At 52.7% G+C, this 17,837-nt stretch overlaps 6 protein-coding genes and 1 non-coding gene across 7 annotated transcripts; 3 read left to right on the top strand and 4 right to left on the bottom strand.

Annotated features, from left to right (window-relative positions):
• Window positions 1–40: 40 nt before the first annotated feature.
• BO97DRAFT_433256 (uncharacterized protein) lies at window positions 41–771 on the top strand (the record flags this gene model as incomplete). Its single annotated transcript, XM_025697587.1, has 2 exons — window positions 41–664; window positions 724–771. 2 exons carry the CDS (start codon window positions 41–43, stop codon window positions 769–771), a joined length of 672 nt encoding a protein of 223 aa, XP_025553298.1.
• Window positions 772–1,851: 1,080 nt separating this feature from the next.
• Window positions 1,852–6,388, top strand: BO97DRAFT_341486 (phospholipid-translocating P-type ATPase; the record flags this gene model as incomplete). The annotated part of the gene is made up of 3 exons (XM_025691643.1): window positions 1,852–5,166; window positions 5,238–5,467; window positions 5,530–6,388. 3 exons carry the CDS (start codon window positions 1,852–1,854, stop codon window positions 6,386–6,388), a joined length of 4,404 nt encoding a protein of 1,467 aa, XP_025553297.1.
• Window positions 6,389–7,882: 1,494 nt separating this feature from the next.
• BO97DRAFT_448722 (uncharacterized protein) lies at window positions 7,883–8,434 on the bottom strand (the record flags this gene model as incomplete). The annotated part of the gene is made up of 1 exon (XM_025698839.1): window positions 7,883–8,434. Exon 1 carries the CDS (start codon window positions 8,381–8,383, stop codon window positions 7,883–7,885), a length of 501 nt encoding a protein of 166 aa, XP_025553296.1. The 5' UTR covers window positions 8,384–8,434.
• Window positions 8,435–9,748: 1,314 nt separating this feature from the next.
• Window positions 9,749–9,876, bottom strand: BO97DRAFT_t97. The gene has a single exon. It is a non-coding gene; the product is annotated as a tRNA-Pro (tRNA).
• Window positions 9,877–10,239: 363 nt separating this feature from the next.
• BO97DRAFT_448721 (uncharacterized protein) lies at window positions 10,240–11,640 on the top strand (the record flags this gene model as incomplete). The annotated part of the gene is made up of 2 exons (XM_025698838.1): window positions 10,240–10,708; window positions 10,760–11,640. The coding sequence occupies 2 exons, from the start codon at window positions 10,240–10,242 to the stop codon at window positions 11,638–11,640; spliced, it is 1,350 nt and encodes a 449-aa protein (XP_025553295.1).
• Window positions 11,641–12,028: 388 nt separating this feature from the next.
• BO97DRAFT_469396 (SDR family oxidoreductase) lies at window positions 12,029–13,521 on the bottom strand (the record flags this gene model as incomplete). Its single annotated transcript, XM_025699838.1, has 4 exons — window positions 12,029–12,607; window positions 12,781–12,963; window positions 13,020–13,147; window positions 13,218–13,521. The coding sequence occupies 4 exons, from the start codon at window positions 13,519–13,521 to the stop codon at window positions 12,029–12,031; spliced, it is 1,194 nt and encodes a 397-aa protein (XP_025553294.1).
• Window positions 13,522–15,401: 1,880 nt separating this feature from the next.
• BO97DRAFT_448715 (uncharacterized protein) lies at window positions 15,402–16,882 on the bottom strand (the record flags this gene model as incomplete). Its single annotated transcript, XM_025698837.1, has 6 exons — window positions 16,630–16,882; window positions 16,524–16,560; window positions 16,391–16,461; window positions 15,946–16,325; window positions 15,829–15,890; window positions 15,402–15,754 (listed from the first exon to the last, which is right to left on the bottom strand). The coding sequence occupies exons 1-6, from the start codon at window positions 16,825–16,827 to the stop codon at window positions 15,402–15,404; spliced, it is 1,101 nt and encodes a 366-aa protein (XP_025553293.1). The 5' UTR covers window positions 16,828–16,882.
• Window positions 16,883–17,837: the final 955 nt, after the last annotated feature.

The following is a 17,837-nucleotide window of genomic DNA, read 5'->3' as shown; positions in this document are numbered from 1 at the left end:
TTTTGTGGAATTTTGATCCCCAACAACACAACAATCCATGATGTGTTCAAGGAACACTCCCTTGAGGGCAATCGACCCTTCCAGAATCCGTATCAACAGAGATATCAAGCACTCGGATGCCTCTTCGATCTTTGAGGTTGAACTGAATGGGCAGAAGTATGCCTTGAAGATCTTCCACGACAACGGCGACCCGGGCTATACCGAGAAAGGGCGCGATCTGAACCGATTTCGCTGCGAATTCAACGCGTGTCAGAAACTCCTCGCTTCGGGTGCCTGTGAGCGCGGCGTCGTTCCCAAGTGCTATGGCTATATCGATCGGATGGACCCGGCTGCATTTGCTCCTGTTCTCCGACATTTCGCCCACGACAAGCTACAGCCACGAGCAATCTTGCTAGAATACCTCCCCAACGCCGAGAGTTTGAACTGCGTGAACTACTCCGATGCGCTTTATTCCCAGGCGATCGAGGGCATGGAGGAGATCCACCGGGCGGGAGTTCACCATCAAGACCTCTATTCCAAAAACCTTCTCCTTGTTCATGGAGATCCCGATCGGTTGGTTTGGATCGACTTCGATGTTGCAACGACTTTCGACGAGTTGGGTCTTGAACAGCAGGCCGACTGTGACCATGAAATTGCGCTGGTGAAGGGATTTGGGGAATTACTGGTTAGGGGTCCAGTGCTACCTATGCTGGAAGCGATTGGCATGCTGACTGAGGAATCTAGAGGAAAGACCAAGCTGAGGGTCTTCCTCCGAATACCAAATACTATTGAGGGGTGCATGGGCGGCCTCTGGTATGGATGGTGACGCAGCATTTTAGCCCTGGACCGTGTCTGTCGAAGGCGCCCGGGGCAATCATCCGGGAGTATGGTGTGGTTTCAGGAACAATCACGTAGTAGAAAATAAGATTAGAGTATAGCTATCTAGGATGAGGCTGTCTCAGACAGTATCCATGATCGATTGTTGCCACACTCTAAATGCGACCGACGGGGACCACTAAACTGGAAGGAGTTTAGCTGACATTCTACCTGATCTGGAATTGTCATCGGGAATTCTGCAGCCGGACTCCGCTCCGGCCCGATGGAAAGCCGAGAAGAATACTCTGAATAAATAAGAGCGGCAGAAAAAAAGAAAAGAAAGAAAGAAATGAGGCGGCAATGCCTACCTCAGCAATTAGTCAGCTTACTAGGCGGTGAACAGCTTATACGATGCCGGGACAGCCGTGATGATGCTGATCAATCCCATCAATTGCACCTATGAGAGGTGGCAGTGCCCCGTTGCATTACCATTTTGCCTGCATTATTGAGTGCCATTCTCCCTCTCTGTTCCAGCCCGCGCCCCGGGGGGCCCAGCCTGACTCTGCCAGCTCTCTTCTCCTCTCTCTGACTGTCTCTGACTTTCCCCTCCCTGCATTCCTCCGCCTCTGTCATTCTCTCTCTCCTCCCTCCCTCAATTTTTCTGGGTCACTTTATCGCGTTCCTTCACGAGCTTCGTGTTCAGACGGTCTCCGTCATCGTGCTCGGCCTATTCTTTGACTCTCCCCGACTATACAGCGAGATTCCATCTACTTCCGGTCGGTCGCATCCCACGCCAATTGCTCGTCCCACCCTCTAGCTCTCCGCTCGCCAGCCCACCCATCCCACTCGCCTGCCCACCCTGTACGCTTCAAGACCCCGCCGACAGCTCGAGAACGGACTGTCTTACGTCGATTCGATCTCAGAAACACCGCGATCGAGCTTCCCCTCCTCCAGAAGGCCTGCGTTGGCCGCATCGAACCGGTGCTGGTCGTCCCGACCGGTCCGATGAGCACCGTCAGCCACTCGCATTAGTCGGGGAAACACTCAGTGGTCAGCATGGATAGCTACGACAGCAAAGGGGAGAATGGGCTGGAACGAGCCTCCAGCGAGGTGCCTCCTCTCCCCACCACGAACGAGGATGCCAATCAGAAATCCACCAAGCGCGCACGATGGGCCACCACGAGAATGAATGCCACTTCCGGTCTGCGCAAACGAGTTTCCATCCTCGAACGTGGACGCCGGCGGAATCACACCGATACCATGGCGAGTGCGACGGCCGGCGAGCCCGACCTCGCCGAGGGAGGTTCAGCGTCGCGCAAAGTTCATTTCAACCTTCCTATTCCGGACGACGAGCGGGACGATGACGGGAACCTCAAGGCTGTCTATCCGAGAAACAAGATTCGCACCGCCATCTACACCCCGCTCACTTTTCTGCCCAAGAACCTGTGGCTGCAATTCCACAACATCGCTAATCTGTATTTCTTGTTTGTCATTATCTTGCAGTGTTTCGAAATCTTCGGCGATGCCGATCCCGGCCTGAGTGCCGTCCCTCTGATCGTCATCGTCGTCGTCACCGCCGTCAAGGACGCGATCGAGGATTGGCGGCGGACCGTGTCCGATAACGAGCTCAACAACTCCCCCGTATACCGACTGACTGATTGGGACAATGTCAATGTGACGGCCGACAATGTATCCCTCTGGCGCAAATTCAAAAAAGCTTGCACCCGGGGGGTGATTGTCAGCTATCGAGGCATGAAGCGCATCTTCCGCAAGAATGGAGCCGATAAAGACGTGGCGGGCGATGTGCAGATGGCGGATCCCAGGCCGTCGGTCGAGCCTTCCTCTCCGATCGCGATCGAGATGACGGCCGTTTCCCCTACGATGGAGGCCCGTGCTTCTGGCGACTGGCCGGACCCTGTGAATGATCACGATCAGCACGCAAATTCGCCGTGGGCACGGACTAAGGGCAGTGTCCTGAATCCCACCCGGTCAACCCCGGGCAAGGCGCGCTTCAAACGTCAACACTGGAAGGATGTCAATGTCGGCGATTTCGTGCGACTGTACAATGGGGACCAGATTCCCGCCGATATCGCCATTCTCTCCACATCAGACCCGGATGGAGCGTGTTACGTCGAGACCAAGAACCTGGACGGCGAGACGAACCTGAAGGTGCGCAACGCCTTGAATTGCGGTCGCGTGTTGCGAAATGCCCGCGACTGCGAGAAAGCGGAGTTTACTATCGAGTCACCGCCTCCGCATGCCAACCTTTACTCCTTTAGCGGTGCTATCTACTGGAACCAGCATGATGAGTCCGGAGAGCCCCCGCAGGACCGCGTGGAGCCAATCACAATCAATAACATCCTACTTCGAGGCTGTAGTCTCCAAAACACTGAATGGGCTCTGGGCGTCGTGCTCTTCACCGGGCCAGAAACGAAAATCATGCTGAACCAGGGCCTCACGCCTACCAAGCGCCCGCAAATGGCCCGCAATATGAACTGGAATGTTGTCTACAACTTCGCCATCCTATTCATCATGTGTTTGATCTCAGGGTTTATCAACGGATTTGCTTGGGGCTTGGACGATGCCTCTCTGACGTTCTTCGATTACGGCTCATACGGCGGCTCGCCTGCCGTGCAAGGTGTGATCGCCTTCTTTGTAGGCGTGGTCCTCTTCCAGAACTTGGTCCCCATCGCCTTGTACATTTCCCTGGAAATCTGTCGTGTCATCCAGGCCCTCTATATTTATTATGACATCTATATGTACTACGAACGCCTGCAGATGTCCTGTGTGCCCCGATCCTGGAATATCTCTGATGATATCGGCCAAATCGAGTATATCTTCTCCGACAAGACCGGAACCCTGACACAGAACGTCATGGAATTCAAGAAGTGTACAGTCAACGGTGTGCCTTACGGCGAGGCATACACAGAAGCTCAGCTGGGCATGCAGCGACGACAGGGGGTGGTGAATGTGGAGGAGGAAGCCGCCAAGGCTCGCCAGAGGATCAGTGAAGCTCGTGTGGAGATGATCCAGCAACTGCGCCAGCTGCATGATAACCCGTATCTCAAGGATGAAAATTTGACCTTCGTTGCTCCCCAGTTCGCAGCGGACCTGAGTGGTGCCTCGGGCGAGGCCCAGCAGCAAGCCGCGATAAGTTTTATGACGGCTCTGGCACTGTGCCACACGGTGGTTACGGAACGGATCCCCGGCGATCCACCCCAAATTGAGTTCAAGGCGCAATCGCCGGACGAGGCTGCCCTGGTTGCCACCGCCCGCGACTGCGGATTCACAACTCTCGGCCGGTCGGGTGAAAGCTTGATCTTGAATATCATGGGTGAGGAGCGCCGGTATACTATCTTGAACATTCTCGAATTTAACTCCACCCGTAAACGAATGAGCGTGATTGTTCAGATGCCGGATGGCACTATTCGCTTGCTGTGTAAAGGAGCCGATACCATGATCTACTCCCGCCTGGCGCCCGGCCAACAACGCGAATTGCGTGATGCCACCACGAGAGATCTCGAAACCTTCGCCCAAGAGGGTTTGCGAGTGCTCTGCATTGCCGAGCGTACGATTGACCCTGCAGAGTATCGAGAATGGAGCGTCATGCACGACGCCGCTGCCGCTGCCATTGTGGACCGCGAGGAGAAACTAGAAGAAGTATCCAATGCTATCGAGCAGAACCTGATGCTTCTCGGAGGGACGGCGATCGAGGATCGCTTGCAGGATGGTGTTCCCGATACCATCTCCCTTCTCGCCGAAGCAGGTATCAAGCTCTGGGTTTTGACCGGCGATAAGATCGAAACCGCCATCAATATCGGTTTCTCCTGTAATCTCCTCAACAACGACATGGAAATGATTGTGTTCGATGCTCCCTCCGACATCGACATGGCCGCCAAGCTGCTCGATAGCAAGTTGGAGATCTTCGGCATCACAGGCTCAGACGAGGAACTGCAAGCCGCACGCCAGGACCACTCGCCGCCCCCGCAGACCCATGCTCTAGTGCTGGACGGTGACACTCTTCGCTTCATGCTGGACGAAACTTTGCGACAGAAGTTCTTGCTTCTTTGTCGGAAGTGTAAGTCCGTGCTCTGTTGCCGTGTCAGTCCAGCGCAGAAGGCTGCTGTGGTAGAGATGGTCAAGAACGGCTTGAACGTGATGGCTCTGGCTATCGGCGACGGTGCCAATGATGTTTCGATGATTCAGAAAGCCGATGTTGGAGTGGGTATTGCCGGAGAGGAGGGTCGCCAGGCAGTCATGTCGGCCGATTATGCCATCGGACAGTTCCGGTTCTTGCAACGGCTGATCCTGGTCCATGGACGCTGGGCCTATCGCCGTCTCGGTGAGACCACCGCTAACTTCTTCTACAAGGTGAGTCAACGATATCCTCTGTTATGAGTTCATAGATTCTGGTGTACGAAAAGATACTGACGTTATGGTAGAACTTGGTCTGGACCTTCGCCCTGTTCTGGTATTCGATCTACGATAACTTCGACGGTTCCTATCTATTTGAATATACTTATATTACGTTGGTTAACGTGGCGTTTACGTCCCTGCCGGTCATCTTCATGGGTATCTTTGATCAAGACGTCGATGATCGGGTCTCCATGGCAGTCCCACAGCTCTACATGCGCGGCATTGAGCGGAAGGAGTGGACGCAGTTAAAGTTCTGGTGAGTTGCGCTGGTGTTTGCACTTGTGGCTCCGTTGAAGAAAAGCTAATTGGTTTGTCCAGGATCTACATGCTCGACGGCTTCTACCAGTCCATCATCTGTTTCTTCATGCCGTATATGCTTTATCAATATGCCAATTTCCAAACCGACAATGGACTAAGCATTGATGATCGTTATCGGGTTGGTGTTCTCGTGGCTACTTGTGCTGTGGTCGCAAGCAACACCTACGTGATGATGAACATGTATCGGTGGGATTGGTTCACGACCTTGATCAACGCAATCAGTTCGCTGTTGATCTTCTTCTGGACCGGTATCTATTCGTCCTTCGAATCATCTGCCACCTTCTACGGCGCAGCAAAGCAGGTCTATGGCGCGTTGGCCTTCTGGGTCGTGTTTCTGGTGACCGTGGTGATCTGTTTGACTCCGCGATTCGTGTGCAAATGCATCCAGAAGGTCTACTTCCCGATGGACGTGGACATCATCCGAGAGAAAGTCATTCTCGGACACTACGATCATCTGAAGAGGTTCGAGGCCTATGTGCCTCCGGACGCCGGCAAGCTGGCGGGCTCGTCCGACAGTGAGGCGTCCGCCATGGCTTCAGACCAGGGTGCTTCCCACCAGGCCAATGTCACCCGCCACTATCCTGGGGTCAACGGTGTCGACCGCACGGCGAATTCGACGCCGGTGGCCCCGCTCGTGGACGGCCAGGGGGCACCAACTCGTCTTGACAGCCAGTTCACGAGTGCCAACAGCAGCGTTGCCTTTGGCCTCCAACGAAATACCTCGTGGGACAGCGCCAGCCGAGAGCAAGCGGTGCTGTCCGGCCCGGTCCTCACGGTCGACTCCGCAACCATGGAGCCGCAAACACCCCACAGCCCCTTAAAAAGTCGAAGTGACCCCCCTTCGACATACCCTGTATAGAAAGCGTGCTTTATTTCTTCTTGTTTCCGTTCCCCTCGCCATATTCTTTGATCTCCCACACAGTTCTCCTGCTACTTATTGACGCCCTTATAAATACCTTCTCTACGGTCCGCACAAAAGCTACAGTCTTTGCGACTTACCTTTCTTATTATTCCCCCATTTATTCCTTATGATTTTCCGTCATTTAATGTCTGATTGAAGCGCAACCCGACTCTGGTGGATTGTCCTGTCGATACTTGCTGCTGTTGATACTGACTTGGTCAATATATCTCCTCGCACATATTAATGTAACATAGAGTTTATTTGTCCTCGGACTTGCAATTTATATTAGTCTGTTAATTCTATCTGTTAATTCTATCTGTTCATTCCGTAGACGTCATAGAACCAACCCAGCGTCCGTAAACATCGCAAAGGCCTTCCACCAGTCTCGACCGGATCCTTTCCCATCTCAAACCCTGTCGCTTCATCCCCAGCTGGCGATCCCCACACTGCGAATTAAAGACAGACGTCAGGTCGGGATTGATGCAGGCACTTATCCCCTTGTTGATTCACATAGTCGTCAGGTGCAGAACCATCGGCTATCAAAAGCTTTGCTAGAGTATTCATCTCGTCGATGAGTTCTGCTTTTTCCAAGGACAGTCCGCTTAGAATGTAAGTTTTGTTGATCTTGAACCGCAAAGCTCCTCCGAAACGTTGATGCATGCATAGCGTCGAATACGCCACGCACACTGCAACACAGCGTCGCTTGTCCCTCTGGCGACGAGGCTGAGACCGTTCCTCGGTCTTTCGACTTAACGAAGATTCCTGGCTCGGTTACTCCGTGTTACTTCCGATATGGTAAGTCGAAAAGCAGCGCCGCTGGATGCATCATCCCCTCGAGTTTCGAGTCCCATGCAAATCTTAGATCCGCCTTGCGGTTGATTAGTTTGGTAGGTATTGATCGAACATAATGAGCTTACTGACCTTGGAGCAATGACCATTGGCTACAGGGCCCCTACAATCTCACTCAATTATGATGTATACCTACCCTGATTCACCACTAAGACTGATATCAATCAATAAGAAGATGGAAGCCCGAGGTACAGTCAAATGAGTTTCAGCTTTTGCTTGTTCTGAGCATCAGAATAAGAGCTAATATATGACTACTGGATTAATGATAATGCTGCATATAGCGGTCTGGGAAACTATAGAAGACAAGTAGATTCTGATACTTAATGTAAAGGATAAAAGACATGTTGTGCATAGGGTGCTAAAATTCCACCGCGATGTCCTTTTCTTCGTTTCTATAGGAAGAGCAGAGATGTCATTTAAATTCACTCGCATGACCCCTTTCCGGGCACTTCATTCGCCATTCATCGGAACTCAAAGATAGGCCCGCATTTGCCAGCAACCATGATCCAAGTGGCACCTCATGTCCAAGCAGGAACCAGACGGAGCAGACGTGAAGCATCAACTCAAGCAAGGCACGACAGCAGCGTCCCTAGACCTCAAACCTCACGAACACGAACTCTCCCCGGGCTTCTCAACACGGAAAACCACACCATTGTCCGGGTCGTACGAGTAATAAAGATTGTACCCGTACTTATACACCTGCCCGCTGCCCTGCTTGACAATCTGGTAGGTTTTGCGGACATGATACTCCCGATCCCACGGGGGGTTGAAGGTGTAGGTGTCATCGTAATTGTCCATGTTCGACAACTGGTACTTCTTGCCGCTGGTCAGACCAACGCCCGTACCCTTCTCATTGCGGTGTCCCTTGACGGTCACGGCACTAGTTTGCTCGTCCGTGGTGATTGTGTAGTGACCCTTCCAGGAGACGCTGAATTGGACCTGTTCTGTATCAGGGCTCGGCGGGTAGCATGGTGGGACGGTCATCCAAAAGTCGTAGGTTCCCTCATATTGGGTCGGTGGGGCCCGTGCCTCCAAAGGTGTCAAGGCTGGCGCAGCGACGGCGCATGCCATGAAGAGAGAAAGGAGGATAGTCTTTGAGTGCATTGTAAGAGATGATGGAGTGTGGTATTAAGTCGATATGCGATCGAGTTTGCTAGACTTGCTGATGATCGACAATGGCAAGGAATCTCTGTCGCTTAAATATCCTTGATCATTGCGCGCCTCGTAAGTCGATGATATGCTTCTGGCTAGGAACCATGGACTACTCATAGCTCTCGTGTCAGCAGGCTTGAATCTTGACGTCAATATAGAGCCATGTACACAGTGTTGTAGAGAATGGATTACAGTTACTTTCTTCCATAGCTCTCTCAAGAGACACAAAATGTCTCAATTGATCCTTGATAGGTGGCTGTGCACATATTACTGAAGCAAAAATACTATGCGGATCGATTTACATGAACCATGGCACCGTGAATGGAGATTGTATGTTCGTGTTCGTATGTAAGCAAAGCCTAGATTAGGGTCGCCAACTTTATCTGCTCTCACATGACGGGAGATAGCTTGGATCTCTATAAATTTTGAGATCTAGATCGAACACAGCCCTCCCGACCCGAACACCCAGCAAGGCTTGGCACCCTTAACCACTGTCTCAACCATGGTAGCTCGGTGATTGAGACACTGCGATATGATCTTAAGGTTTCAGAGGTGGCAATCGGCATTTTTATCTTGTCTTTGACATTAAAGGTTCAGTAGAGGAGATCTAGCCACGAGCTTTTGCGAGGCGCATGCTTTTTCCTGCCACGGGCGGGTGTGCACCTTAAGAAGCTAAAATGCGATTTGTGCTATTGTCTGATTTGCAACGAGAGGAATTTTGCCAGTACTACATCTTTCCTTGGAATTCAATGGCATAACAAGCATGATCAGTCGTCTTTCCATTGGCAGAGGTTAAGAGTGTTCTCCTAATGACGGGGACTATCTAGGCTGTGTCCCTGACGATTTCAAGGAACATGTCACATGGAGAGATTATAATTATGTATCCGTGGTGTCCAGGTTAGCTCATACTTGAACATGTCAGATATGATTGGTGTCACTTTTACTACGCTTGGCCCTAGAGCAGGCGGCACTAGGAGGGTGGCTTTTACTATCCCACTTGTAAGTACGACCACTTACACATTCTTGTCTCCATTACCATTTTCTTGAGAGAAAGGTACAATGGTAAAGCTTGCTAGATGATTTCCGGATTCGAATGTATCCCTTGTATGGAGGAGACTCATTCATATGTGCATTTCTACCTGGGATACGCCCTGGCCAGGGGAGTGGCTTTCATGGAGACGTGCGTCGCCAACTCACGTCTCTTGCCGACGATTCATGCAGGATGAACAGCACTTGTTCTGTCGCGAAGACCAACAACAAACAGTATGAGAAGCATGAACTCCGTGTTTGAAAAAAAGTACAGAAAAAATCAAGCGTGGCCCGAACCGCGATTCGAACGCGGGACCTCGCGCATGCTCTGGCTTATATACAAGAGTCTCGCTGATAGACGAAATTGAACTTGTATTTACCCCGAAGCGCGAATCATACCACTAGACCATCCGGGCTGTGACAGGAAAACAAATGCGCCTTTGTGGTGCGTGACAGGCTCAATTTTAAGATCCAGAGCCGTATCCCTGTCAGATCATCAAGCCGGATTACCACTAGCGGCCCGAGCGGGAAGTGCCCAGTTTCCGTGGTTTGGGTCGTAAGTATCGTATATTGTCCCAGGAAATTTAATCTATCATCTTGTCATCTCTTCGGTTAAGCGTTTTCTAAGGAGAGATAAACTGAATATCATATAACAGAATAGGCATAGCTTATATATGCTATAAGATAACCCCGCGGGGATTGAAAAGCTGTGCAGCGGCCGTGCGCTTCATCTCTCTTTCTCCACTGCCTAGAACGATCGCATCCAGAAGTTTACAAATATGTTTCTGGACTCATTACCTGTTGAGCTAGTCAACTCTATTTGCCATCACCTGCAACGAGCAGACTGTTGTTCCCTTCGCTTGTCATGTAGGGCCTGTTACGCCAAGTCGCGGACAGCGTTTGCGGCTCGGTACATGAAGCAGATCAATGTCCTCACCACAGAAGAAGGCTTTCGACGACTGAATGACATTGCCTCTCATGATCTCTTTCGAAAGCAGGTGGAAGAAATATGCATTGTTCCGGACGTGTTTCGGTTTCAGTACAAACTAATTTATGCGAACCTTGAGGTGGATGGCGAACACGCAGGCTGTCAGGAATCATGGACCTCCAAGGAAGAGAAAGCGAAGTTCATCACGTACGAGGCTGCCGTTGCGTATAATGTCCGGCTTGTGCAAACGGACCTACTTTTCGAGATCCTCGCGAGTTGCTTCAAGAGATTCGGCAAACTAAGCGTGGTCGGCATGGAACGTCCGCCAGGCGATTCAACCGGCGACACGCGTACTACCTACCTAGGCTGAGGCCCTCCTGTCAATTCCTTCGGCGGCTTCAAGGCCTACTATGGCTATATTCGAAGCCTTCGACGCAAGCAGACTCAAACACATTGCCATTTCCCTTGGAAACCCTATAGTATGCGGGCGGTGGTCTTCTCAGCAATCCTCAAAGCCTTAGCCGCTTCAGACGTCCAGATCAAAGGCTTGTCCACCTGCAGCGCAGGCATGCGAAAGCGCCGCTGCGGGGGCTTGGTACTCAAAAGCCTCACGGTACCTGAAAGCCAGCAAATCGCATTGTCCTCCAACTTCCGAGACTTGCAGAGCCTCCATCTCTGCAGTCATCATGAGGAAGAAGCCATGCATCCCGCGTTCGAGTTCCTCCTCCGTCTGCTTCTCACCACTCCACCGAGCCTTACGGCTCTCGAACTCTCAAGCTGGACTTCGGGACTCGTGCGGGACCCCAAGCTCTTCCTTCAGCTCTCCGAGACCATCTCCTTCACCCGCTTATCCAAACTTGATCTCCACTCGATCGATATCACACAGGCCAGTCTAGCAGCCTTCCTTCGCACCGCCGGCCCGACATTGCAGACCTTGACCCTCATGTGGGTCAATTTCACGGATCTACTCCGGCCCACCAGTAATGCGCAGGCCTACAATGACGAGCTCGCGGGCCTCTGGCGGCGAATTGACGACACCCTGCGTGAAGCCCTCACCGCGATCCGATCCCTGTCGCTGACGGAGATCACCCACCAGCGACGTATCCTGCGCCTGGTGGGTCCGATTGATGAAGTCGGAAGCAGCAGCAGGATAATCGATGGGGACGAAATTAAATGGGCTGCTGATCAGGATCAGGTCTCGTTTGCATCGTGGATCGGTCAGGTCGGACTCGATACGAGTGCACCACACTGAAGATAGGCTTAACCTTGTTCCTCTTGATTTTGCTGAACGAGGAAAGACCTAGATCATTCGCATGTTGTAGCAAATAACCGCCCCAGACCTCCGCCGTCTCTCGGCGGTCTGATAGTGACAGAGACTTGACTACCATATCTGGGTATAATATCTAATCCTAAGTCCAGAGTCCTATTTTCAGTTAGATGACAGCCGCAAGGGCAGAGATCTAGTGCAGGCAAGCGGGGCAAGTCCCGCGAATGGAGATCGAAACACGAGTATATATTTATAGATTCAGACCAAATAACAAACCTACAGGTAAATTGGTCCATTGCAATCATCATAAACACATAGCAGCACCACCCAGCCACCTCAATTTCCCTTCGTTATACTCAACCCAAAAAAGAACCTAGAACAACAACCCCGCCCTCCCAACCCTCTCAAAAGCACGATGCCACGACTCCTCAACGCCAACCTCCTCCTGGAACCCAATCCCCCTAGCCCTAGATAAATCAAACTCGCGATCAAAATCCATCAACCGCAGACTCCCCATGCGGGCGCCAGTATTATGCGTACTCCGCCAAATCACCTCCTCCTTGAGCCCCTTCTCCCGACACAACTCCTGCACAGTGCCCCAATGCTCCTCCATAAACTTTGTAGGATGCAGCGCCGAAGCATCGGGCCCGACACCCTCCAGTCCGAAGTAGCGCGCCAGCGCCGGCCAGCGCTCGGCCCAGGCGACGGGGCGCGCGCTGTCGGCGATGTTGAACGCGCGGGCGTGCACTTTTTCGGCGGGCTGCAGAGAGGCGTGGATGCAGAAGCGCGCGATGATGTCTTGGTTTGAGTCTGTGGAGGTCAGGCGCCAGGTGGTCTCGTTGCCTGGGAAGGGCACGCGGGCGCCCGCGCCGAAGATGTGGCGGTATAGGCTTAGGTAGATGCCCATTGTTTGCGCCATGCAGTTTGCGTTGCCGATTGGGGCTACGCCGACCTATTATTTTTTTTGGGTTGGGTTAGTGGGGAGATGGCTTGGGTTGAGTTTTCTGGGAAGCTGAAAGGAAGGGGGGGGTTTGGGGGGTTCTCCCCCCATGAACGCCCTTTTTTGGTGTGGAAGTAGAAGTGGAAGTGGAGGTGGAGGTGGTGTTCTGGGGCAGGTCAACGTACAATCACGTCCGGGCGCACTTCACACCACGACCATTGCTTGTCCTTGCTGAGCTCCTGCAGCAGGTCGACCTCGTGGTAGTAGAACAGGTCCTGGGCGTACTCGGCGGGCACGCGGGGCAGGTCTTCGCTCAGCGGGGTCTGGCCGCGGAAGGGGAATTTGTCAAGGAGGTAGACGCCGTAGGCCTGTCTGATGTCAGGGTGGCGAATGCGAGAAAGCAAGAGGCGAATGATCTGTCTACCTTTGTGCCGGTGATCAGCGTCACGAAGGAGAGGCTAGGCGACAGCTTCTCCAGGGTCTGCACGGCGGCTCGCAGCATCTCCTTGTTCATCCGGCATTCTTCGGCGGGAACGTCGCTGGCGCGGTAGGCTGTGAAGCACAACAATCAGCCGAGACCAATCTTGCGCAGCCTGGGGTAGAGCCAGCATGGTATACATACCCGCGTAGTACACATGGCTGATCGTCTCGACAGCAGGGATCTTCTCGTGCAAGGTGGCGGCCAGGGCCTGATCGTCGCCGGCTAGCAGGTCCACGCCCGAGACCATCTGCAAACGATCATCGGAGGGCCATTGGGCCTCGTCGCGGCTGAACGCACGGTTCGCAACGGCCGTCACTCTGCTGAACGTGCCGCGCGAGGGATAGTCGGATAGTAGCTGGTTGACCAGCGCCCAGCCGTTGATGCCAGAGCACCCGAACACAATCGCGTGGTGGCCCTGATTGGTGTTTGCTTGTTGTTCCTGCATGGTGATGGAGGTATAGCAGTACGGGTGAGAGCCAGCGAGGAATTTTGGGAAGGATCGCAACGACGCTGGTGTGGTCGGCCATTATGGAGTCGCGCATGCACGGAACTCAGGGGGCCCGTCCGACGGGCTGACCCTCCCTGTCAGCACTCACGACTCCCCCATGCAGGGACGGCATGATTTTTCCTGATTCATTAGCCGGGTCAGTTTCGCCTCGAGCAAATCATGAATGCTGAATTGCGACGTGACTTGGAGATTGTTGGCGATTCGATCCCTCGGCCATCCGCCACTCGCATCAGGGGATTTCGGTGGAGAAAGCGGACGGGCGGTTATTACCGCGGAAGTGTCGAGAAATGCCCCGGGGAGGAGAGAAAGAAAGAGAGAGAGAGAGAGCTGGCTGGATTTGGTGGACCACGATCGGTCGAAAATTCGGGTCCGATGAGGATTTGGGGGATTTTGGGCCCCGCTGATGGCTCGTCGTCGAAGTTGCGTTGTTAGACTTGGACTTGAACTTGGACTTAGGGCTCCGGGAGCAATTCCTTGGGGACGTGGCGCAAGACAAGACTTCTGAAGACTTCTCGGCTTTCTTGGGGATTTTCTTCACAGTCCCAGCAGAACGGATGAGCAGGGATATTACATGCAATAAGCATCTTATTGCCTTTTGGACAGGGGTGTATAGACAGACTACGGTATAGCGTGGTGCACTTCGTGCAAACTGCAATCTGGCCGGTCGGGCTTTGGGAAATTCAGTCGAACGACAGCCGACAGAATGGGATAGTTTCACCCCAGTAGTCACTGGTCAGTGCTATTGAACCGAAACGTACTCCGTACACTAGGCAGACAGAATACCGTGCGAGATCCCTGTCAATTCGTCTCGAGCAGCAACACAGCCAATCATCTGAGCCTATAGGTGTGAATCGCCAAAGCGGGAAGTATTCGAAGTTCAATGTACTGTACTTAGTAACATAATGGGAGGCGCCGCATAGCCAGATGATTCAAATTTGCATCAAACCACGTCGAATCCTGCAATTATGGAGCCAAGAAAGAAATCTGATGGGCTGGTGGGTTTTGCTGGTGGAGTGTTAGCCCTTGCTCTAATTTACTTCCGGCGGGCCGCCGACCCTATCCTTCTCCCTCATTATTGCACGCCGTCTGGAACTAGCGCATTCACTATTGCTGGTGGGAAAATTTTGTGGAAAAGAGGGAAGAGAGAGAAAAATTAGAAGAAGGAGGTAGAATGTGGTTCTTGATCAATGCGACTAAAAGAGTTGTCTTGCAGAAATATGACACCCACCTGCAGTAGGGCTTAGAGGTGAGGAGGGCATGACAACGGCTGCGCAGGGGACCCTCAAGGACGGCCCTCGAAGTGGCTTGCGCGTTCGGATAAGACACACGGCAGCATCAGGGGGCATTGTGCGAAAAGAAGAACTTGTTAGCTCATAGTTATCACCTTCCGACCTATCAGAGATGACTCTTCGGCGAAACCCACTCTGCGACGGCTGCCAATGTCTGGGCGATGGCAACGAGACGGGCCATCCCTTCTGGACCAGAAACACAACCGTGTCTTGGCATAAGCTTAGATTAGCTTACCAGAGATTGCCCTAGTCTCTACCCTACGACACACTACACTGGTCTAGGACCCTCTAGTGAGATGGACTGACAAGCCAAACAGGTAAAGAGCCCGGCAGGTCGCCAGGCCAGACCTGGGCCATCGGTCCGATCGAGAAACATGTTGGTAAGGGATCTGCCGCTGAGTCCGTGGCATAGTAGCAACAATCGGCGTGGCATTAGGATCATGAAATATGGTCTGATGGGACAGGAGGTGGAAACAAAGGAAATTATAGTATGGTGGGTGGGTGGGTGTGGGTAGGGTATCGACAAACTCAGTCACTCTGATTCACGCTCACATGAGTCGTGATCTGAATGCCTGCGTGCATGGGGAAAATGCGCTCTTCCGATCCATTCAAACTGGCCTCGATATCGGCCCGGCTCTGGCCTGTCACCGTGTCCAACTTGATGCTCTGGTGAGCTGTCGACCGACCATGCGTAGTCCGCCGCCCAGACGTGCCGTACATGCGCGAGCGACCCGTCGAGTCGCCCTTGCTGGAGAGACCGAGCAGACGCTGCAGGGCGGGGAACCGGAAGCTGATCAGTGACTTGAAGGAGGGGATGCAGGCGATGAAAATGGCCACCGCGACCTCCACACTGGACCAGTTTAGTGTATTGACCAGGGTCCCTATCACTGCATGTTAGACACACAGAAATCAAAAGTGGATGACCAGGGGGAAGAGCGGTGGGGGCCCAACTCACAGGTGTGGTCCAGGGAAAAATTGCTGATATAAGTGGCACGGATAATGCTCGTTAGGCAGACCCTGTAGCTGAGATTAGTATTCCGACAAGACGAGAGTGGGAAGAGGGATCTCGTACAAAACACCCAGTCCGAACATGATCACCAATCCTGCACGTTTACCTCGGGTCATGTTCAACTGCACCAGTTTCGGGATCGGTAGGGCAAAGATGGCCAAGTCGGTCGCCAGCTTGATTCCAAACGAAATGTAGTAGAATGCTGTCAGAGCCAGGCATTTCCCCTTGACGACGCCCTCCGCATCCCAGGCTTTGTGGATGGGCGAGCATTGGAAAACCACCACGAGACATTCTTCGAGCGTTTCGGCCATAAGCAGGGCAACCAGGCTCCAGCAGACAATGCGAAAGGCTTTCCCCGGGAAGATCTGAAGGTAAAGGATACAAAAGGAGCATTTCACAGTGCCCAAAGCCATCAGGTAGGCGATCATGCTGGCGAAGTCAAGCTGGATTGCGGGCGGTCGGGTCAGTAAATCCTTGTGCTTTCGTGGAGGGATCAGTATCAGCAGACCTTGAGGAACATCTCCAGGGTGGCAACGCTATGCACCGTTTCGATATGTCTCCCATAGCCATAGTTGGTCACTAGAGTTCTCAATGTCAGCAAGCTGTGGTCGACTGCGTATGGAGGCTGAGAGAGGACTTACTCATTATACACAGAATGCATAGCGCGAGGGTAAAAATCTGGAGGACACGCACTTGCGTCAGTCTAGAAGATAGGATTGATCATTCGCCATCAAGCTGAAGACGCACCCAACTCGCTATACACAGGAAGTCATCTGCCCCAAGTCCCGAAAGATATTGGGTCCGCACGAACACACGCACCAGCACCCCAACGCTCGCGATCACGATGAGCACCGTGTTGCAGACGATGATCGACGGGACCCGGGAGGCACTTAGGTCGACCGGGGAGTCGGACGAGGACTCATCTCTGAAGATCAGTTCGTCCATGACAATCGACCGTGCTGGGCAAGAAACGAGCAGATGCAGACGCAGAAAGCTTGAGATCTAGGGCCTACATGAAGGCAAACGATGACAAGGATGATGTAGTCCAGGACGTCCTGCTTGGCCTTTCTATCTTGCGCCCAGGGGTGTGCACGAAATGCAAGGGAGAGGGTCTTTTGCCACTACCATTATTTTCCGGAATTATACGGTAATCTCGGGGCAGGCAGCGTTCCTTCGGCCTATGAATTATTCATTATTGATTGGGGAATTGAGGTGGAAACTGACAAGCTCGAACCGGCAGTTCTCGCCTCCTTCATCCTCCGCTTCTGCAACTCAGCGAGCCACACGTGGAATGACTCGAAATTGCCATTCCGAGCGAGATGCAGGGCAGTTTTTCATTATTCCGGCCATGCAACTAATTCCAAACGGAGCACTCTAGATCGATCGTGGGCCAATGGGTTGGTTGGCTGATGTGGCTAGTTATTCGCCGACTAAGACTCCACCGACTATAGCGGGCCTTTTTCAATATCGCGCAAGGACCGTCGCCGACTAAATTAGTCTAACTTAGTAGTCCAAAAACTCCAGATGAACCCTAAGCTGTGTGGTTTCTCCCCTCCTCTTCACTATGACTATGACTTGACTATGATTATATGACTATGACTATGACTATTGCCCCCATTCCCCCCTCTCCACCCCACCCACACTCAGGCACTCGGAGGCTAGACATCGCATGTTAACTCTTGGTATTCCATTCATGGTTGTAAGGCCGTGGGCTACAGTTTCGCGACCCAGTAGTCGACCATCGTAACAGTTATCTAGACCACGGAAATGAGATGGGATGACCTTGCAGTCCGGTTTTGACGACTTTTCTAGCGTCTTTTCGCCTCGTGGCCGTCGCCTCTTTCTTGCATACGATTACTTTAACTATCTGCATTTCCTGCAGCAAGCTCAGGAACCTGTCTTCCGATTTACCCGCTTTCTTCACCTCCCCTCCTCCTTGTTTCCCCCCTCCCTCT

Source organism: Aspergillus homomorphus (genome assembly GCF_003184865.1).
Source record: "Aspergillus homomorphus CBS 101889 unplaced genomic scaffold BO97scaffold_10, whole genome shotgun sequence".
Lineage (NCBI taxonomy): Eukaryota > Fungi > Ascomycota > Eurotiomycetes > Eurotiales > Aspergillaceae > Aspergillus > Aspergillus homomorphus.
This window is presented reverse-complemented; position numbering and strand designations above follow the sequence as displayed.